We start from the raw sequence: 23,283 nt of genomic DNA on the forward strand, positions 1-23,283 counted from the left end.
CTCTTTCAGTCTTTATTTCAAAAACACTTCCCTGAAAGTTTGAGCTTCAGTGGAAGAGTGTGATTACAAACACGATGAAGCACCACCACAGACCTCACTTAACCAAAAAATGAAGGACGATGAAACTGAAAGTGCTAACATGCCTCGTCTGGACCTGGAAGGTGAGACTTGAAGGTAGATAAAGAATGCAATAGTAGGCTATGTGGTTCTGAATTCAATTACTTTTTTGTATAAATTACATGTTTAAATATCCCCAAACACTCAGACAGTGCATTTTCTGTATGGAATAATTATTATTTAGAAAAAAGACAAAGCAAAATCTAAAACAGGTGTCTTTATTAAACTAAAAATTTGAAGTTTGCTTCTCAAACAATTAATTTGCTTTTCAAACGAGTCTTTTGATTCATCCCAGTGAATCGAGTCTTTTGAATCCTTTCACCAAAAAAGATTCGTTCAGCGATCTTTCATTTTCATGCCAGAAGGTAGTCATGACGATTAGTCATTTATGTGTTATGATTGAGTCATTGCACAAATTAGCACCAAGCCTTATACTTTAATAAAATTTGCGTGTCTACCGAACTGTACTCGCTGACTTTTTAAATACAGACTATTTATTTTTACATGAATTATTTTAGCACTTTATTATTTAACTTAACTATATTTCATATTTCAATGTAAAAAAAGTTATTTTGTTCAATTTATATTGTTCTATTATTAGACTGGTAACTTTCAACCGTCCATGATCACGTGGTAGTCTCGCACGCTCAGGAGCTCACGTATCGATTACACTGGTCTGAGTGACTCTGAACATCAGCAAAACAAGCAGAAGGAAGGAAATGAAGGTAAATAACTTGTCATTTCTGTGAGTAGAGTATATTATCATTTCATGTTCATTTGTTAGTCTCACATAAGCCCGTCGTTTGGCCAGTGTTTTCTCAGTTTTTGATCAGTTCACTGAACTTCACACGATGTCATCGGTTAGCAAAGCAACTAAATTAGCCGTTTACTTTCGGACTTGTGCTAAATATGTTCTGTAACATTTAACAACTTGTTTATTACAACTATTACGCATTTTATAGCGTTTTACTCTCAAAAAGAGAGTTTACTGAACTAAGGGGTAACAATTTACAATAAGGTGTCATTTATTAGTTAATGTATTAACTAACATCAACAAACAATGAACAATGCGTTTATTACACTATTTATTAATCTTTGTTAATGTTACTTAATGAAAATACAGTTGTTCATTGATTATTCATGTCATTTCATAACTAATGTTAACAAACACAACTTGTGATTTTAATAATACATTAGTAAATGCTAGATTAATAAATGCTATAGAAGTATTGTTGATTATTAGTTCGTGTTTACTGATGTTGTTAATTATTGTAAAGTGTTACCAGTTATGGATGTGGCTAAAAGACAGCTGTTGCTTATTCGGAGGAAATGTTTATTATGGTTTTAGCAAATTTATTTTAATAATCGGGATTAAAGTAAAAATAGTGCTGTTTTTACATCAATCACGTTTACGTTTAAAACGTTTTTTATCATTGCTGTTGTCTAATAGTGTATCTTGTCGTTTCTCATGCTTTGGATACTTTTTACAGTTTTTGTTTTTTAAGTATTATGTCAATGGCAGTTAATTTGAACTTTATTCATTATAACCACGAGCCATCATTAGATTTGTTTTTAAATCTAGTTGTCATACTGTATAGTTCGCACATCTGACACAGGTTTCAGGAGAGCTGATGAGTTGAATCAGGTGTATTTTATTAGGAAGATTTTGTAAATGTGTAGTTGTTGGTGTTCCTCCAGGAACAGGGTTGGGAAAGTGAGAAAGTGTTTGCGTCCTAGTCTCTTTGTATCTTTAACTTTAATTTCTGTGTATCATATCAGTAATACTTTTCATTAGGTTTTAAGAATTCCTGTAGTATCCCAAATAAATGGCCTTAGATTTGAAAAGGAATTGGCAAAAAATGTCACTCAGGATCATGACATCAAAATTACTCTTTAGTTTTGTGTATTTCTTGCCAGATTGTGTTAAATATATAATTGGCATAATTACAGTGGATTGTTGTACACATGCATGTATTCGCAATCGCACCTGTCTTGTTTGGTTCAATTGAATTGTTTCCCCCCTTCGTGTGGATATTTTGGGCAGGTGTGAATACAGCAGTCGCACTCGGGTGCGGACCAAACAACTATGGTTTCCTAAAAGCATCGTAAGCTTAAGTACATCGTAGACCCATTGAAACCAACTAGGCTTACGATGCTTATGGGAAACGCAGCCCATGCCGAGACTTGAGCTGAAGAGGTGGTCTCGGTCCGCTTCCAAACAAACTCTGGTATGCTTCAATGGATGACCTTAGCACATGTGTGGTTTTGTTTACAATTTCTGGTTCACTTGCAAAAAGGGCAAAGTGAAAGCGAACCACACCAAAATCAACATTGTATTTGATCCGGAGCAAAGCAAGTGAACTAGCGCACTTTCTTGGTGTGAATACACCACTAGACCCTCAAGCCATCAGTGTCTCAGCAATGCTCTGCAGTGAATGGGTGCCGTCAGAATGAGAGTCCAAACAGCTGATAAAAACATCACAATAATCCATACCACTCCAGAGTAAATTTTCTGAGTGAACTGTTTTCTTTAAGGGAAAATATGGAGTGGAGAGGGGCTGACATGACAACACCACCTCAGTGCCAACCTTTTTTTTTTTGGTTTAAGTTGAAAACATCAAGCTCCTATAAACAGCACACTTCAATTTACCTTTGCATGGAAAAAAGAAAAAAACACCTCTCTCTTCTTTGTTTTCTTAATTAATATTTGTAAGTGTTTCACAAATATAAGCCATTTGGTTACGCTCAAAGTATAGATGGATTGCATAGAAACAGTGACTGTGGAGAAAGCCGTGTAAAACCCTCTCTTGACAAGGTTGCTGCCTCTCACAGTTTGATGTGTCTGTCAGAGGAAATCGCCACTGCTGTTACATCCTGTTTACACAATCTAGATTTTTATCACGGAAGATAAAAATACCACAAAAAAACCCCCAAATTAACCTTAGCCTAACCTTTAGCCTGAATTTAAAATTAACGAATGTTCTATGATGTGCAATATATATGTTACTGTTAAAATCTAAAAGTGTTTCATGACCCATTGAATGAATATATTCTTTTTTGTGTCTCTTATTGAACATTAAAAATTTCATTGTTACGTACTTTTAGGTTTTTCTTACCTTATTAGATGATGTACAATGAAGATATTGTAATGAAATAAATGCAACTTTAAATTACAAAAGGCCAATTAAAAATGAGTCTTTTTTTTTAAAGCTGTTTGCATGGGTCAAAAAGGATAAAAACAGTAAATAGAAACAGTTTATTTCAATTTTAATTTTTCAGTTCGAACAAGAAAAAAAAATAATAAAACAAATGGGTGTGTTTTCTGAATTTGTGTGTTTTGTGTGTTAACTTACCAACACAAAATTATATTTCTGTAGGTAACTGTGTAAATATTAAAAATGAGAAACATTCAAATATAATAAACAACAAATACTGTAAAAAAAAAGCCTGTGGTTCTGTGTTTCTGTTGAATTTAAATACATGATTATACTGTATGCATCTTAAAAATAGTGCTTGTAAATTGAAAATGATTGAAAATGTAGTTTTCAACACAATCCCACCTTGAGCTCTGAAATGAGGTTTCAACGGAAGCATATATCAAGTCATAGTGATTTTAACTTCATTTAAAAAACAGGGGCAATAACCTAATTCCCAGTGAAGAACTACATTACCCATGAGCTCCATTTAAAAAGGCTGCAGTTTCCATGGAAACGGAAATTGCGTCAAAAGAGCTGGTAGCCGGCCCCTTCTGTATAGTGATGTCATCAGAGTCATACTACTGCTTACGTTTAGTACGCTTAAACATTAAGCAATAACCTTAAAATGTTCTTGTTTTTTGTTCAAATATAAATCTGTAGTTTAATTTGTAATATGGTTTCCTTAAATAGTTCAGCCCAAACGCTGCAGTGCTTTGATGGTCTATGGCTGCTGCTTAAACACTGATGGATCAATGAGGAGAGAGAGACTCATGGGGAACGTAACTATGGTAACTGATGGTGAATGCAGTGGTTGCCATAGTTACCTTCTCTTCAGGTCTTGGGTGTGATGATGATGATGATGATGTCAGCCAGCATGCTGGGCTGTCTCTTCCTCTCTCTCCCTCTCTCTCTCTCTCTCTCTCTTGCTCCCTCTCTCTCTCAGTGAGTCAGGCTGCGCTGAAACAGCAGCAGTTCATCTCTCATTTTCTGCTGTGCTTCAGATCTTAATGCGACGAGCGAGCAAGGTAGGCAGTCTGTTATGAATTTTTGTCTTTTCTCCTTGTTGTGCTTTCTGTTTAATGCAGTGCATGTAATAGTGTTAGCAGAGTGAATGCTTTGTGAGAAGAGCTGCTCTTTGTGAGAGACTCTGGATGATCAATAGTGTATGTTTGAGGAAGTGATATGGCTGTTTGTTCCTGGCACTTGTCTTTATTCATCCGTGATCCATCCACATAACAAATAACGGCTGTTTCTCTGAGAGTAAGAAGCATCACTGGTTGATGGAAAGTGAGATGTTTCCCTGGTGTTCTGTTCAGTTATTTGAGATTATAGTCTGCAGTTTATATTTCATAACCGGTACAGATGACGCGCAGACATGCGCGTGCGAGATGATTCATGCTCACCTAGTGATGCGACCAGTGTTGCCAACTCTCGCAAGCTAAATAAGCAACCGCAGCTTCAAAACAAGCCCAGTATTATTATATTATTTATTATCAATTGTTTATAATCAATAAATGAGCCTGCATCATAGTAAACTGAAACCATTCTGAGTTTCAAGAGCAAAAACAGAAGTTATTTTACAAAAATCATCAAATTGCAACAAAGCGAGAGGGCATCCTCCGATCACCTGCAAGCAGAATAGTTATGAAGATGGAAAAGGACAATAAAACAAGACAAGAGCACTAAGGGTAGCTTTAATATAGCCACATATTTATAATAAAATAAACTCAAACCGTGTATCTACTATTAGTATTACTGCTAATGATTAATGCGTTATAAAAAAATATTTTACCGTTCACCTTCTCCGATGTTTCCTCCATCTCTGTACATCTCTGTTGTTGGCCTTGTTTGTCTATTTACATCTACTAACGTCACATGTCTGCAAGTTAAATGCGATTTTACTCCAATAAGGGAGAGGGGGGCATGATGTGCAATGACGAATAACCCTACAGCACATTAATTATTGCACTGATTGGCTTTTACCTGCAAGCAGACAGTGTAAACACTGTATTGGAAAAAAAAACATAGACCATAAATGTAAAGAAATTAAGTTGCTTGTCAGGTTTTCCTAACAAGCAACCATATTTTTTTAAAATAAGCCCAAAAAAACGCGCCCCGTGATTTTTTTAATGCAACTTTGCAAAAAAAGAAGCCCAAAGTCGCGTAAAATAGGCGGACTTGGCAACTGTGGATGCGACTCACTGATTTACAGTTTCTGTTTTGATGTTATAGAAAGGAAGTTTGTTGATGACTGAAATGCAATTGTATTAATGTATTTGTATCTCTTTTTCTCACCTTGGACATTATGAATGAAACATTTGTAAAAACTGTTCTTTAATAATAGCCTAACAGTATGCTTAAATAATGTATAGCTTAATGAGGAATTTTTGTGTAAGTGAACATTTTCCACTTATTCTAATTATTAAAGAAGAAGGGCGTATAGTGCATGGATGACATTTTTAAAAAGCAGACTTGTACCTTTTTCAGGCCCTGTATGAGAGATTTAATGCTTTTTATAAAGATATCAAATGATGCTATTCCAAAAATATCACCAGAGATACACAAACATGTGGCGTATTCTAAGACAACTACAAAAAACACTCAAAAAAGAACAGAAAAGCGTATGAGGACCTCATTAAATCAAAATAACCATAGCACGAGCACAGAGAGGAATTAATGAGGCTAAAAGTTGGAGACAGTTGATGAAGGTTTAATGAAGATTGTGTTATGATGCGTAATGTATGGATAATGGAGTCTTATAAGTGATGTTCACTGTGGTTTTTGAAAAGGAAGTAGCTCTATACATCACATCATCATTCTTGGAAGTTACATAAATGATACTTAGGAACATGCGATCGCCTAAACGAGTCGTTAGGAATTTGAATCTTATTCTGTTACGGCTGTACGTCACGAAGTAACACATTTGCATAATGTCCGCCCATGACTGGTACACGGTAGACCAATCACAAAGGACTTGCGCCATCTGACCAATCACAGCAGCTCAGTGCTCACGGAAAGGAGGGGTTTAGAGAGACTGATTCTTCGAACTGCTTCGCACGAGTCGTTTAGGAATAATTTAGAAATGAGGTCAAATTAAAGCTATTTTTTGAGAAAACTAAACTGTTTTTTGACCTTGGATGCATGTAAACCTGTTTTAGGAGACTCATTAAACAATATTAGCAACCTTAAAAATGGCATAATAGGGGCACTTTAAATAATTGGCATTAGCTTAGAAGACCGCTTCCTTCTTTTTTAAACAACACATCAAACAGACTTTTTTAAATCAAGGTGATGCAAGAAATAAGAAAGTGGTTTGACATTGGTTACTCATTTATACCAGACAATTGTTTTAAAAAATCTGCACTTTGAAACCTGTTTTCAGGCCCCCAAAACATCAATATTGTGTAAACAATCGGCTGAAAAGCATCCATAGCAAGCATTTTGATAGGAAAGGATGACGAAAAAGAAAAAACGCATACAAAAAGTTCTGACTTTTCGATCTTTAGGGTAAAATGGGCAGAAGTACCATTTTTTAAATTTAGTTTAATACTGTAATTTATTTATTTATTATTATTATTATATTAATAAATTATATTTATTATATTTGTTATTATTATTATATATTATTAATGATTTGTAAAGAGAAAACACAAAAATGCCATTACAATGTTTAAAATAAATTGAAAGATTTGTCAAAATACGCTGGTTTATTTCTAAGAATATGCCAGGTAAGAGTCTGAGTCTGCCTTGTGTATTCAGCTGTGTATGTTTTTGAAATCATATGGCTCAGAAAGACCAAACAGCTCCTTGGCAATATGTTAATTTCCAGCAGTGACAGGAGGATTATTTCAGTGATTAATTGAGCTTACGCTGAAAGAGCGTAAGCCCTCAGTTCCTCCCCGTCTGCTTGTTTTTCCTGTCGTTTATTTGTCTTTCTTCGGATAGGCCTCTCCTCTTCATCATGAGACATCTGCCTTTACACAAATGATATCAGTCACGATTAGCGTGGCAGCGTCTGTTTTTGCATCCCATTGATTGTATTGAAATTCTTGCCGCTGGCACTGAATGTGAATGTATTGTATGATGGTTGCTCTCAGGATAAACACACGGCAAGGTGATACCTCCCATAATTCCCTGTGGCTCAGCCCTTCTCATTAACTCTACATCCAGATCAGCTCACCGACGTCTGCCAGAGAATACCTTTAAGTGCTGCTCATTCAATCTGAAGGCTTGCAGAGATATTCAGTATTGTGCCACCCTGCAGAAGTGACATCCCCCATCACGAAGCACTGCTGAGGCCCCTTCTCTTCCTGCGTCTCCTAGGGAGCAAGCCGAGGGTATTGTTAGGGGAATCCTCTTTGATTAGATTATTGTGTGCTCCCTCTCTCTCTGTCTCTTCAGAGATGGACTGCATGTATATTTCATGAATGTTGGTCGGGATTTAAGACTTGATCTCGCTGATGATTCTGCTGGATCATATTTGAAAAGGGGTGACGTTATTTGTAATATTTTCATCTCTTCTTTTTTGTCTGCTGTTTTTGCAGGTTGTGACAGAAGCCTGATTCGTGAAATGCACTGCCCGGTGTGAGAAGCAAGAAGCCTTTCTCATCCTCCTCCTCTTCATCACGCGTGGCGGTGTCACTGTATCTGGACAGCCCTGGTTTCATTCAGTGTGGAGGCGACTGAGACGTGGACTGTTTTTATGGCACTTTGTTGAGGAGAGCAGAAAGAGCGAATTACGGTCGCTGAGTGTTGCCGTGGCTTATGGCGGCAGGGCAGGATTGAAACGCATCGGCTCACTTTCAGTTCTGTTGTTGATCGCTCTTCTGTCAGAGATGGGTGTTCTGGGGTGCTGCGTGCTCGTGTTTGCGCTCTTCTTTCAGTGCCATAGCCGCAGTGTCCAAAATCCCATGTTCAGGTTCAAGAGGTGAGACAGTTCAGTTCCTTAATGGATATTTAATGCTTTTTTGATCAGACTTCATTTTAATGTGTCCTAATAATTACACTGAGTACTGAGTAAAAAATTCACACATTAATTACACATAATCTTCTGTAGTTAAATACATATAACATGGACACAAGTAAATTGTTACCCTTTTTTTAGTTTAACTTAATGTAGTAACAGCATACAGATGCTATTATTTGTGTTGTTGATTTTTGGTCACATAGAAGTGATCCAACAAGAGTTTTATTTTAGTGATGCACTGAAATGAGTATTATACACACTGAAACAAACAGAAACCAAAAATAATATTTATTTAATAAACAGTTTATTAATCCAAACCCAAATAAAATCTGAGCTACATAGAAACATATATATCATTTTATATCACTACTCCCAATTTATTGTTTAAATAGTGGCAGTAATAAAAAAAAAAATCTCGACAGATTTATTCAAACATACATTAAATAAAAAATCATTAACAGTGCATATATAGTGGCCTCTATATACCTCTTTATACATTTAGTTATTATTAGAGGTTTTTTTCTAGTTGACTCAACTTTATGGACATTGATTGCCAATTAGATCAATTAAATTGGAGAAATTGATGTAAACTCAGCCATAGCATCCACACAGCTGGCATGTTTACCAGGCATGTATTTTGTGCCCGAAATTAAGCCCAAGACACACTGCACGATTTTCAGCTGTTGATTTCAGATTTGGCACGATTGCCACGAAAATCGTGCAGTGTGTCTTGGGCTTTAGACACTGGCAAAACACTCCATTGGAGAAGAGCTAATGAAATGTCATTGATTTCAACTGCCTAAAACAATTTCAGCCAAACTTTTGGTGCATTACCTTTTTTATTTATTAATTTGTTTTATTTGTGCTGTTGAATTAGTTAAATTAAGGGATGTTTTGTTATTTATAAATCAGTATGATTGCACATGATGGATGATAAAACCGGTCCATAAAAAACAGGGATCCTAGTCATATATAATATAAAAAGGCCCTATGAAATTCCATTGAATCTTTTCTCAAACCTGAAATGAAATCTGCATTTTTAGCTTTCATTTTTCTGAAATCTGTTTTATGGTTTAATACCATCAAAAAGGTTCTGAAATAGGACTGAACGATTTGGACACAGTCATATTGCAAAATATTGTCTAATAAAAGTTATATTCTCAAATATTGCTGAATCAGGCATCACTAGTTCTAGGAAAGGTTAATTGATTGTTCACTGTTCCAGCCAAATCAGTTTGATTTAGCAATCTGATTCAGATATTTTACTGACAAGAAGAGGTGAAGTTTACAGGCTTTCTTTGACTAAAGGAATTTCAAGATTTTGATTAAAGTCTTTTTAAGAAGTCCCAACTTAGGTGTCAGCCTTTTAAAGATGTAACTGTTGTTAATTTTAATAAATTTATCTGCATGCAGACTCAACATCTCAACTTAATATCAGTACTTTACTGTGAAATATGCATCCTAGCAACTTAGATAGCAATGCACAATCTTTTTTTTTTTTTTGGTAACAGGTTTCAGGACAATGCCTGGTCAGACCCCAATGACTGCTCAAGGACCAGACAGCCATTTGTCCTGTCCAATCCTTACAACTTTTCCCTCGATATTCGCATACCAGGGGTGATTCCAACAGAGGTAAGCGTTCTTTGTCTTTTTTGTGATGGGTACATTTCTTCACATTTCCCCTGCTTCATCTCCAGTTAGTTTTCACCACAGTTTTGAAAAATGCTATAAAAGTGAGCGTGTTGGAGAGGAGGGGAAGAGTGGAGACCAGCAGCACAACGTCTTCTGTTTTATTTCACTTTCATTGAGTTAAAAGCATCAAAGGTTCCCATAAACTAATGCTGCACTTCATCATTCCCTGCATCAAAATGAACAAATATATTATGCATGCTTAAATAAACACATCCTGTGACAGCTATAATTAATACAGACAATAAATGCACAGCCGTTTGCCTTTGTACTCTGGGTGGAAAATAGAAATAAGCACACTATTGCTTATTTAACAACTTCTGAGACTGTTATTTTATGGTGTTTATTCAAGGCGTTACGTCGAGGAGCTGTAAAAACAGTTTTATGCATGTGTGGATGGGTCACATTTGTGTTGGATACTCAGGGTCTAGGGAGGAGAATTCATGCCAAGCGAAAACAAACACTCACTGCAATCCATGAACGTGTCTGTCCACTACTGTACGCGATCTTAGAGTTTGAAGCATCTGTCATAGGAAATAAACACATGCTGTTATAAATATTTAAGAGAAACATCTTATAGGATAATGTCACACAGTTTCATGACTAATTATGTGACACAGATGAGTTTTCAAATGTATTATAGGGAGAATGAAGATTTAACCACATTTGTGATGTTTTATTTGATGTTCAAAGGCATCCAGATGCATAGAGGTTTCATTTTTAATATCTTGATATTAACAGTTTTCCTGAAGGGCTAAGGTCTGGGCTGCTTCTCCTCACACTTTGTAATTATTAGAGCTGTAGTCATTGCTGTAGTTTTAAGCTGATTTTCTGTATAGTTGACGGTTCTGAATGCACTGAACCTTGTTACTCAGGCAGCTGGAGAAAGAGAGAATTACAGCAATTACAAGCAAGCCTAAATCAGAATGACTGGAAAACAAGAAAAGTACAAGTACTCCAGTCTTCAGTGGAAATCTGCTCAAGAAACATTTCAATCACATTCAAGAAACATTATTACCAATCTTAAATACAGCTGTGCTACTTATTATTTATGAAGAAACCATGATATACTACAATTTAAATGTTTGGTGTGTTTGTTTTTAATAGAAATAAATGCTTTTATTCAGCAAATTTGCATTAAATTGATCAAAAGTGATAAAGCATGGATGTAAAGAGGCAGAAAAATTTCTGGAAACACCATTATAGCTATCTTACGTTTAGCATATCCAATTTACTGGCTAGCTAGCTGCTGAATAGACAGTTTTATTTGGTGTTTGGTAGTTCAACTTTAAGAGAGATCAAATGTATTTACCATAGTAATGGTAATGCTCAAATGTAGTAGTGTGACTTCAGTAGTCCTGCTGTAGTGTGCAGATTCTAGAAATTATTGTGCATGTGATAGAGGAATGAGCAGGGTAGAAATTTGAGTTTTAGCCAAGACTATGATGCAAGATGTTTTTCCAACTATATTAAAGTTTTAAGTTGCCTGTTATAGGCTAACCTGCAGTTTTGCAAATTTCAAGTTTATTCCCATATATTCCTGTTTATTCCTTTATATTCCTGTTTAGTCTCGTATATTCCTGTTAATTTCCGTGTATTCCTGTTTAGTCCCGCATACTCCTGTTTAGTCCCGCATACTCCTTTTTAGTCCCGCATAATCCTGTTTAGTCCCGCATACTCCTTTTTAGTCCCGCATACTCCTGTTTAGTCCCGTATATTCCTGTTTAGTCCCGTATATTCCTGTTTTTTAGTCCCGTATATTCCTGTTTAGTCTCGTATATTCCTGTTAATTTCCGTGTGTTCCTGTTTAGTCCCGCATACTCCTGTTTAGTCCCGTATACTCCTGTTTAGTCCCGCATACTCCTTTTCAGTCCCGCATACTCTTGTTTAGTCCCGTATATTCCTGTTTAGTCTCGTATATTCCTGTTTAGTCCCGCATACTCCTTTTTAGTCCCGCATACTCCTGTTTAGTCTCGTATATTCCTGTTTAGTCCCGCATACTCCTGTTTAGTCCCGCATACTCCTGTTTAGTCCCGTATACTCCTGTTTAGTCCCGTATACTCCTGTTTAGTCCCGCATACTCCTGTTTAGTCCCGTATACTCCTGTTTAGTCCCGTATATTCCTGTTTAGTCCCGCATACTCCTGTTTAGTCCCGTATACTCCTGTTTAGTCCCGTATATTCCTGGTTATTTTAATATATTCCTGCTTACTCCCATATATTCCAATTAATTCCCATGGAAAGTTCCAACTTTGAAAATTCCTGGAATTTCGCAACTCTACAGTATTTCATTTTATTTATAGGCGCCTTTCATGGCACTCAAGGTCACCAAGTAATCAAAAAAACCATACAACCAAGAATCCATACAAACAAGAAACAATAAAAAACTAAAACTAAATTAAAACATTCATTGATCCACACATAAAGACATTCTAATGTTACAAAAGTTCCTATTTTAAATAAATGCTGTTTTTTTAAAGTTTCTATTCGCAAAAGAATCCTGAAAAAAAATGTTTCCACAAAATATTAAGCAGCAAAAACTCTTTATAACACTGATTATAATAATAAGGACCTTTATTAATAACTAATTATTAATTATTAGGTAATTAATGCAGCATATAGTACTTCAGTACTTGGTCAGCTTTTGTTAACATGGTCTGATGAATAGTGAATGTGTATGGAAGTGCCTAATTAGTCTGTTTGTTTCTTAACAGTCTGACAGCTACTACTGTATGGCTGTTCCTGTCCCCACGTCACAGGAGGCCTACATAGGTGAGTACATGTGCCATCAACAATAGGAAATCACAGAGACGTGTAGTCTTCATTAAATAAACATCCAAACTAAGCCAAAACCATGAGAGAACAAGAACTAAGACTCATCAGATGAATCAAAACGTGAGACCGAACAAGGACGTCATGAGGACTTAAAACACAAAAAAAGAAACCTGGCCTCTTTATTGTTATGAGTGCATGTGCACTGTATTGTTTGGACAAGGAGCGGCCGCTGCGTCCGTGTGCGCCGCCATCTAGAATTCATATGCTTGACTGTTATTTGTTAACTGTGATCCTGATGATGAAATGAATGTTTAATCTGATCAGGCTTTAAAGATGTAATCTTGTTCAGGCCGGTCTCTCCTGTTGCATTTTCAGACGAGACTGCATTTGTTGTTGGTAATATCAAAGTATAACCTCTTTGTACTGCTCTGTGTGTGTAAGCAGATCTTTACACAAGTCATCCAGGCCAGTGAATCCCATAATATTGAGACTTGAGTAGCAGCGGCCATGACTGATGGCTAATAGCAGGCTGTTTGTTGAGTTCACCAACCATGTTGAATTGCATGCGATGAGATAACAAGACAAGTGCATGCTTTTCTATAACTGTCCCATCCTTTCGAGCTGCAAGCACAAACAAACACATACAGTGCAAGCATTGTAATCTGATTCACTGGAAATGACTCATTTGAGCGGGTGTATTTGATGAATCATTCAGAAAGTAAATCATTCACTGAAGGAACCTGCTGAATCAAAGCAGTTACTTATTAAACTGCATGTTATCATAACTTTCAGCGATATCCATCTTGAAATGAAGCATGTTTTGTGTACTGAGGGTTTGTGAGCTTTCAGTCGTTGTAATCGCTGACTGGTTGTGAGGATCTGTTGTGGAAATCTTCAGCTTTCCATGAATGTGTTTTAGGGTGGTCTTTAGAGAAGGCAGGCTGTAGATTGTAGAGTAACAGGTCCACCCAGACTTCTACATGTATCTGAGAGTTACATTATTTCTCTTGCTTCTGCCATCAATCAACATCCCATCTATTATTCATAGCTTCAATAGAGACAGAAGCCTTTTCTGAAGATATCAATCACTTTTCATATAGGTAGCATATTGATGTTCATTGTAGTTTATGCTGAGCAAACAGCATTCAGCCTTTCAAACTCTTCACAGAGGTTTCATGCAAACCTATGTTGTAAAATATGATTTTTTTTAAATTGTAAATAAAATAAAGATTGTATGTTTCTCAAGAAAATACTATTTCAGTCTTTATACTTAATTTCACGTGAGTTCTTATGCTTGGTTTAGGGGTCAAATAGTTGTTTTAAAACTGTGTGAAACCACTTTTAAATAGAGCTGACCTTTCAGCTGATTGTTTGCAGAAATGCTACAAAACTGATTTATCAAGAAACTGTTGAATCAAGATGCTTAACTTACCATGTTAAGATTCCTGACTTTAAAACACTTTTCTTTTCTCTTCTCAGTGGACTTTGTTCCCCATGCCACTATGGACACAGCCCACCACATGATTTTATATGGCTGCAAAACCCCTTATGCCTCCCAGGGATACTGGTGAGTCACCTTGAGAATTGCAGTGACTGAAGGATCTTTAATGTGTTTTTCTTTCTCTTTTAATACATTTTTTATGTTACTGTACTTTCCTTTATCCAGCAAAAAAAACATACATATTGTACAGATACACTAACATTCAAAAATGAGGGTCAGTTAGTTACATTATTGTTCAATATTTTATATATATATATATACATACATGTCAAGCAGGATTGATAATAATCAGAAATGTTTCTTGAGCAGCAAATTAGCATATTAGAATGATTCCTGAAGAATCATGTGACACTGAAGACTGGAGTAATGATGCTGAAAATTCAGCTTTCAGCTAAAATATATAAAAAATGTATTCAAATAAATGAAAGCTGTTATATATTGTAATAATAATTACCAATATTACTTTTTTTGTATTAATGATCAAATAAAGCTTTGAATGGTTTGTGCATACATGCAACAGTTGCACAAATGACTGTAATTGCAGTTGTTAGTGATGAAGTGTTGCATTTGTTCAGTGTGACTCCTGTCTGTGTTTTATGTGTGTAGTCAGTATGAATAAGCCACAGTCAGCTTGAGCTCCTGTGACCTTGTGGCGCTTTCAGAACATCAATCTCTTTATTTGAGCAGTTTGACTTGTTAGCTTCTGATTCAACCAAAAGTGTGAGTTTGAGGCTGGATTACAGTATCTGTTTATCTGACCAGTGACAGATGGGTGTGGGAAAGTAGAAGTGCTCGGGAAACACCTTCTGTTGTTATTATTCTTTTTGGTGATTCGAGGGGCACAAGAAACATTACAGTTTTAATGACATTTGTCTCTGTATGTATATATATATACATTGGTGGCCAAAATAATTGGTTATGAATTCATTATTAATTCATATTATTGTGCCATTAAAACTCATCTGAGCTTTCTTCTGGCCAGTGCCGCAACAACTACCGCTTCCCTTTAGAAAAAGTAAGAAAACTGGCTGTTACTACAGCAACCATTTGCACCTTGACAACAGCATCTGAGATGACCTGAAGGGAGGGGAGATGGAGGCTTGGTTCTCATCCTTTCTTCAGTTTTCATGAGCTGTGTGATTAGATATATTACATTCCAGTAAATACAGTACAGCAGCCATATTACCTGATAAACAATCCTCAATACAGTAACCCCAAATATAATCAAAAAGGCACATATACTCTTGGTATAAAGTCAGGGTTTTTGAGAAAGCTGAAACATATCTGAGGTATACAGTGTCTGTCTCATTTTAACCACAGTGTCATTTCCCTGCTATCAGTCTTCACCGTGTGGATTTCCATATTCCAATCGCTTCACTCTTTAATGTCACTCAAGTATTATAAAAAATTCATCGTGCAGATACTGCAGGGTGCTTCTCATGGCTTGCATGGCGTGCTTTCATAGTGAGAGATGTGAGGCTTCAGAAGCGCTGAGGATCAGCATGAAAATAAAGAGACTAATTATACCAAACCTGGCCAATGCTCAGAAATACTAATTCAGAGAGGTCATGAGTCATCTGCAGCCCCAGTGCAGTGGCATGATGGGGTGTTTGGATACACTACCAAAAACTACGGATTTTTCCCCATTGGCATATGAGAAAAAATGAAACAAAGATTGTTAAAGTCTACAAATTTTACTAATAGATCTATAGACTAATAGATTTGCTATTACTAATAGACAAACCGATTCCTGTGTAAAGGATTCCTGACACAGAATGACCATATTGCAAATGTATGTGTTGTAATGAGTAATAATGATTCATTTCTGACACATTTTGGTTGGATTGTTTAGGGATTGTGGGAAAGAGCTGGGGACGTGTAGGGATCAGGCCAAGATCATGTATGCCTGGGCCAGGAATGCTCCTCCAACCAAACTGCCCAAAGGTGCTCTCCTGTCTCCTCATCATTTCTTTCTCTCATCTCTGTCTCACGGCAGCCAGAGCAATCAGCCAGTGCTGTTATAACTTACAAGTGATCATGAGTAAATGCCTCTTCTCTGAAAAACAATGAAAAACTGAAGTCATCTTTTTCTTTTCAGATGTTGGCTTTAAAGTTGGAGGAGAGACCAGAATTAACTACTTTGTGCTGCAAATTCACTATGGTGATATCAAAAATTTCAGAGGTAAATACTGATGTCTGTAAGCATGCACTATGTATGATGGAAAATGTCCAGAATTAATATTTTCATCAACATTTACTCACTCTCCTCTCATTGTGACATAATTGTTTTCTACGTGCCATTTGCTACATAAAACAGCAGTATTTGCACAATGTCTGACAGCATTTTGGTGACATGAGATGTGACTGATGTGTTTATCTTGTCTTGATTTTAGATCATCATAGAGACTGCTCAGGACTCACTTTAAGAATGACTTCTAAACGGTACGTTATCGCCACTAGATCTAAGAATATCAGTCATTTATTCATAAGATGTAGCCTACTTGTTCAATTTTGTCATCATTTACTCACTTTCCTGTTGTTCCAAACAAGAATGGTTTTCTTTGATGTGAAGCCTGACATGACTGAGCTTTTTTGCAAAATGAGATTTGAAGAAGGAAGATTATCAAAGAATTACGACTTTGTCTTTGTGTGATAAACAACCCAAATTTATGTATGGATTTATTGCGAATGAAGTACTTCTGTGGTGATAGATCTCAAGAACTCTTGTAACTCTTGTATCCTGTTCTTCTAATGTGTCGATAAATTGTTTAGGTTTATATACGAGCAGCTGTTAAGTTCTCTGAAACCTTGTAACACTGAGAAAAAAGCATCTATTCAAGCTTTCAGAGAATCTGTGGGTTAATTATAACTTCAATTTGATGAAAAAAGATAAAAAAGCACAGTCAAACATTGCTCATTGCAGCTAAGGAAATAAAGTGTTGATTGAGCATGAGTAAAAACAGCAACTGAATCAGCTCTAGTTCAGCTCATGTCTGTCCTAATTTATGTCACACATGCCAAAGGGCACAATTACTTATTTTAGGTGCAACTGGAAAATGGGCCACATCCATGTCTTGGAAAATATGAATGTGTTGATGGAACCTGAAAAACACAGTATTATTGTCAATGCATTAGTTTGTTATTTTATAAAATTGCTAGTTCAATTCCTTGATTCTGATAGGTCGATAGAGTGATTCTACTGTGTATATATCACTGGAGAGTGCCTGTTTCCATTACGTCCATTGTGTTCTCATTGATCTGCTAAAGCATGTTTTAACGTGAGTGGAGAAACCACAAAATACAGGCTAAACAGTTTAAACGGCATAATGTACCCCTGTTATGTTTGTAAAGGGTACATAAATTGGTGAGAATGCAATACACTTGAGAAAATACGTAAACAAGTCATCCACTAGGACATCCTCACTTTACAACTGAATCAATAAAAGATTTTTTATTTTTATTTCACATGGTGACTGTTGTATAAAAAACAAAGGACCTTTAGGGTAGATGCTATATTTAAAAGTGAAATGTTTACCGTAGTAAAAAAAAACCTATGCCATAATTTATTTAAAATATATTTCATACTAAGCATACTTCAAATCCATTAACACATTTATTGACATCACTTAAGACTTACTGATATAAACAGTTGGATTTCAGTACCATTTTTGCACCATTAAAGTGCATTTAGCACAAAATCGGTTGTTCCAAGTTAGCAGTTTAGTATACTAAAAGTACAATTGCAGGGTATTTTTATTAAGCACATACATATGTAAATGTATTTGTATTATACTTAACACAAAATAGATGTATTTAAAATACATTTGAGTATTTTTACTACTTAAGGTGTGCATTATTTTTCAATAATGTGATGCTGTTAGTTATTCCTTACATAGTCATATACATATTAAGATTGTAAATTTGATGTAATATGTAAGCAATATGTCAATAAAAGTGTGTTTTTTAATTCATTTCAATGTGATGACTGTTGTGTGCTCTGTGCAGACAGCCCTTTATTGCTGGCATGTATCTGATGATGTCTGTGGACACTGTCATTCCTCCTGGGAAGAAAGGTACACCCAATCTGTGACATTTTAACTATTTTCCAGTTTGGCACTAATAATCTTGCAGACGTTTGGGGTTGTGAAGTGTCTGAGCTTTACATTGAATGTTGTGATTGGTTAGCAGTGCTTGTCATCTCATTTATGCCGTCTGATGTTTTTGGTGTTTGCAGTTACCAATGCAGACATTGCTTGCACTTACCCATCTTCCCCGATGTATCCGTTTGCCTTCAGGACACACACACACAGCCTCGGTGAGATACATACTTTATTGCATTTATTTACATCAACTAGTTCTTATTTAGTCTTAGTAAATTGTTTTACATTTTATGGTGCTAGCATATCTTGGTCTTGTTGTGTGTCTTGTTCTTCAGGTAAAGTCGTGAGTGGGTACAGGGTTCGAAATGGACAGTGGACTCAGATTGGACGCCAGTCTCCACTGTTGCCACAGGTATGTCTAAACGTGTCCACTCTGCCGATCAAGCATGATTAATACGTGGCATCTATAGAGGGAATTTAATGCATCATTTGTCTCTGATAGGAGTTATCAGTCATGTTAATGACCCGTTGGTGTTTTATATTTTGCCTGCTGTCAGACCTGTTTCCATTTTATGTTATTTACAAAGGTTATCAGTAAGAGCAATTTCCAGTAAGCACAATATCAATGCATGCATACATGTAGAGTGCACACATATATGCATAGTATGCATTACTAGAGTCCAGCATGCTTTTCTTGTTTAGACAACTGCTGCTTCTGGAGAGCCACTTGACTGTGTAGTACTGCTGTATAGTTCCAACTCTAATGTACCTGAATCAACTAATCAAGGTTTAATTTTTTAACTTTCCAATGCCAAGGGACTCTTGCAATGGTCCCCATTCTAAAGATGTAAAAGCAGTATATTGTCCCATGTATACTGTGAAGAAAATGGTTAAATGTGATATTTTAAAGACAACATCTACACATTTACATTTGGCAGATGTTTTTACCTAAAGCAACTTTTTTGCACTAAATCAATACATTTCCATGCATTCCCTGGGAATGAAACCCATGACCTGTCCTTGGCATTGCTGGTGCCATGCTGTATACTGTAAAATAATTGGGTTTCGTATTGGAATTGTATTCAAGGTATATACTGCATAAACATGCAATAAGCAGAGATGCGTAGAACTTTGCGAATGACTGGCGATGTGAATAGCTTGCAAATATATTAAAGGGCACCTATTATGCAAAATTCACTTTTACATGTCGTTTGAACATAAATGTGCAAAAAATCCACATAATTTTTTTGCACATAAAAATCCACCTGCTCCTTTTTTTTTAATCCCCAAAAATCTAAATCAGTGTCTCAGAACAAGCCGTTCGTAGAATCTGTAAAATGTGATGTCATGTTTTACAGGCCCCGCCCACGACTGTTGACGGACACTGCCGTATTAGCAGAGACCCGTGTGCTCCGAAAACCGAATATCAGAAGTTTAAATTGATATGGCTTTAAAACGCATGATTTCAGCGTGATAGACATGATAATCAAAACCAAACAGATGTTTTTTAGCAGAGTATCTGAGGTACAAGCTGTAAAGGCACAGCCCTATTCTGGAAAAGGGGGCGGGGTGTAGCAGCTCATTTCCATTTAAAGAGACATGCACAAAAACAGCCTGTTCCTGCTTCCACTCAAAATAGGCATTTTCAAAATGATATAATAAATGATCTGTGGGGTATTTTGAGCTGAAACTTCAGAGACACATTCTGGGGACACCTGAGACTTATATTACATCTTGTAAAAAGGGGCATAATAGGTTTCCTTTAATGCTAAAGGTGTTTAGTTAACCAAAAAAGAAAAGAAAATTGTCATCATTTACTCACCCTCTTGTCATTGCAAACAGATTAGACTCTTGTTCGTCTTTGAAACACAAATGAAGATATTTCTTGGCAAGCTAGCACTTTTGATCTTCTGTTTGCTATTCTTATTAAGTGAACGTGTCTATTCAGAATGGATTACTTTTACAATGTCTTCATGAACTTTTTGAAGCTTGAAAGCTTTGGTTACCTTGACTGACTTTCAGTTATGAGCCGAAATCTCTCAGGTTGCATTAAAAATGTTTGGCTTGTGTTTTGAAGAGGAATGGAAGTCTTATGGGTTTGGATCGACATGAGGATGACAATATCCACTTCTGTTTTTTGTTTGAGCTAACTTTTAAACTTCTCTTGTGTTTAGGCTTTTTATCCTGTCACCAACACCATTGATGTAAGAAATGGAGACATACTGGCAGCCCGTTGTGTGTTCACAGGAGAAGGAAGAACTACTATTACCCAAATCGGGTAAGTCCATGTCCTGGCCAATCATTGATTCTTATTGTGCTGTTGTTTTAATTAGATTCCTACTGTTTTGTAACATTTAATAGTATTGTTTAAATGTGTAATCGATGTCAGATTTCCTCTGGGAGAGTTCACCTTTTATTTTTGTTCATTTATTCCTATGTAGAGTTACTGTGGCAGTAAGTGTGTTAGATGAGAAGTGATATTGTGCATGCAGTTGACATTTCCAGCTTCTCCATTTCACTGAGTTTGCATGGTGTTGGATTGGTGTCATTGTGTCTCTGACCACCTCTCTTATTATGTCCATCTGATAGAGTGACACTGTGAGACAGGTGGTGACTGTGTGTGTTTCTGTGTGGTGTTTAAAGAGTGATTAAACACACGCAGTAGATTGGCTCTGTGTTTCATCATATTCCGTTTGAGCGTGACTCCTTGAACGTATGTGTGCCTCTGCCCTGCCGTTCCTGTTACCATGGAGATAGGGAGAGCACATAATAGTGCATTGACGCATCTCCCAGGAAGCCCAGCGCTCTCGCCCACACACCCAACTCGAGTCCACAAGATAACGATGTAAAGATGACTGTTGACGTACAGTCTGGTTTTTGGCACCAAGAACTGCCCACTTATGCCAGAGACATATGTACAGAAGTGCACATATATAAATACATTGCAAATGCTTGGTCCCATTATGCATACAGTGCTGTGCACCCCATGAGAAGTGTAATTAGGAGTTCAAGCAACAAACATGTTGGAATCTTATTGAATCTTTTTACATATTAACAAATTAGGGGCAGCACTTTTAATAGTTATGGATGTGGTCTTTTTTATTATATTACTCACCAAAATATAAAATGTTCACAAACTTGATGCAGATCTGAAGGATATAATGTGCCATGTAAAAGTTGCTGTATGACTAAGCATAATAAAATTGCAATTTGCCTTAGTGCAATTATCAAATTGCAAATGGTGTGATTGAATATATATATCTCTGCATGTTTCAAAGTGAAGTATGGCACTGTCTTCTTTTATGCGTGAGCAGCTCACACATTTAAAAGTGATTAAATTAAATATTAGTATTGTAATATTACAGTTGTACTGTAAAATAAAATTACTATTATACTATATATATACTATTATATTACTATTGTTATTATTTTATAGTCATATTGTTGTATAATCACAGGATTTTTGGCCAAATTGTGCCGCCATACACAGCAAAACTTGAGTTTCAAAAAGACATCAACATTTTTTTGACAAAATCGTGTAGTTGTGCACAATTTCTTTATTGTGATGAAAGTCTGAGTGAAAAAAGAATGGGTGGGACATTTTATTCATTGGTTTTGTAATAGGAGTAAGCATTGCATAAATTAAATGGGGTCAGATCTGAATATGAATCATGCTGTTCTGACACAATTTGGAATGCAGCAATATAAAAATAAAGTTTGCAAGCACTGCAAGTGTTTTTGTCGTTTCTGACCAAAGTGCCAGCTGATCTAAGTATAAAACAACCAGGAACAGTTAACTTTTTTTTCTTGATATTTAGGGGTGCGCCTGAGAACAAACCAAAATCTGCTTTACTAATTAAGCCGCAAAAACAGTGGAAACCCATCTGGAGTATGCAGTTTTGAGAAATATGTTTTGAGAGGGTCTGTGGGTGTGTCATTTGAGCTGAATGCAGTTCGGTTGGTTATTTGCAGTTTACTTGCAGCTTTGATGCTGTAATTTGTCATTTTGTGCTAGTAGTTTGTTCATGTGTCATTGTTTCCTTCCTCACAGAGGCACCTCCGGTGATGAGATGTGTAACTTCTACATCATGTACTACATGGACAACAGCCGTGGTGAGCCTTACATGAACTGCAGAGATGACGGCAGTAGTGAGCTCTTCCGAAACATCCCTTCTGAGGCCAATATTCCCATCCCAGTCAGTCCAGACCATATGATGTCCATGAAGCATGAGTCAGCTCCTCATAAAGGTACCATCCAAAAATAGACGGTTGAAGATTTTACACTATGAGTGGGCAGTATGACTGAAGTCTTATATCATGGGATAAATGCATTACTTTTAGGGATAATCCAGTGAAACCAGAATCCAGTTAATATTTCGCAAATTAAATATACTTGATTTTGTTATTGTTGTTTTTTCTTATTTCTTTCTTGTTTTCCACAGATGTTGTGAAGCTGCAGGAGCCCAAGATAGAAGAGGAAGTTCTGAATCAGGGTAAGATGTTTAAAAATACTTTCATATTACAGAGATGATCAAGACTGAAACACACAATCACTGCTGGAATACCATTACAAATCTCATTTAATAATAATAATAATAATAAATTTTATTTGTAATGCACTTTATATTCACACAGAATCCCAAAGTGCTACAGATTAAAACAAGAAGAAAAACATTTGACAGACACAGTGGCTGAATGACATTCTTTTATTGTGAAAAACACAGTGGTTTAATAGTACAACTCATAAATAGAGGCTCATAGACATGAGTGTGTCAGATAAGGGAGATGTCCAAATGGAACAAAAAAATCAAACAGGTTTTGAGTGGCACGAGGCTTGATAAAATGTTAAACACTTCACACATTATATGATTTATTAGTGACATGAGTAACTTCAAAGAAAGGGATATTATGGAAACCAAGCAAAAAAACACCATCATCT

At 36.2% G+C, this 23,283-nt stretch overlaps 1 protein-coding gene across 6 annotated transcripts in view; it reads left to right on the forward strand.

The window, feature by feature from the left end:
• Positions 1 to 472: 472 nt before the first annotated feature.
• LOC306865528 (peptidyl-glycine alpha-amidating monooxygenase B-like) overlaps positions 473 to 23,283 on the forward strand; it is a 45,822-nt gene continuing 23,011 nt past the window's right edge. The window contains exons 1-14 of one of the 6 annotated variants that reach the window (XM_079410194.1): positions 473 to 842; positions 7,859 to 8,241; positions 9,792 to 9,912; positions 12,683 to 12,740; positions 14,223 to 14,310; positions 16,097 to 16,188; positions 16,343 to 16,426; positions 16,638 to 16,686; positions 18,250 to 18,317; positions 18,479 to 18,559; positions 18,680 to 18,756; positions 20,519 to 20,622; positions 22,396 to 22,592; positions 22,787 to 22,837. In XM_079410194.1, the coding sequence (XP_079266320.1) occupies positions 8,150 to 8,241; positions 9,792 to 9,912; positions 12,683 to 12,740; positions 14,223 to 14,310; positions 16,097 to 16,188; positions 16,343 to 16,426; positions 16,638 to 16,686; positions 18,250 to 18,317; positions 18,479 to 18,559; positions 18,680 to 18,756; positions 20,519 to 20,622; positions 22,396 to 22,592; positions 22,787 to 22,837 (1,162 nt within the window). In that variant the 5' untranslated portion in view covers positions 473 to 842; positions 7,859 to 8,149. Of the gene's footprint in view, positions 863 to 4,183; positions 4,340 to 7,858; positions 8,242 to 9,791; positions 9,913 to 12,682; positions 12,741 to 14,222; positions 14,311 to 16,096; positions 16,189 to 16,342; positions 16,427 to 16,637; positions 16,687 to 18,249; positions 18,318 to 18,478; positions 18,560 to 18,679; positions 18,757 to 20,518; positions 20,623 to 22,395; positions 22,593 to 22,786; positions 22,838 to 23,283 lie in introns of those variants that run through there. The other 5 variants (XM_079410191.1, XM_079410195.1, XM_079410193.1 and 2 more) reach the window with 5 other exon arrangements.

This window comes from Barbus barbus, assembly GCF_936440315.1.
Source record: "Barbus barbus genome assembly, chromosome: 47".
Classification (NCBI taxonomy): domain Eukaryota; kingdom Metazoa; phylum Chordata; class Actinopteri; order Cypriniformes; family Cyprinidae; genus Barbus; species Barbus barbus.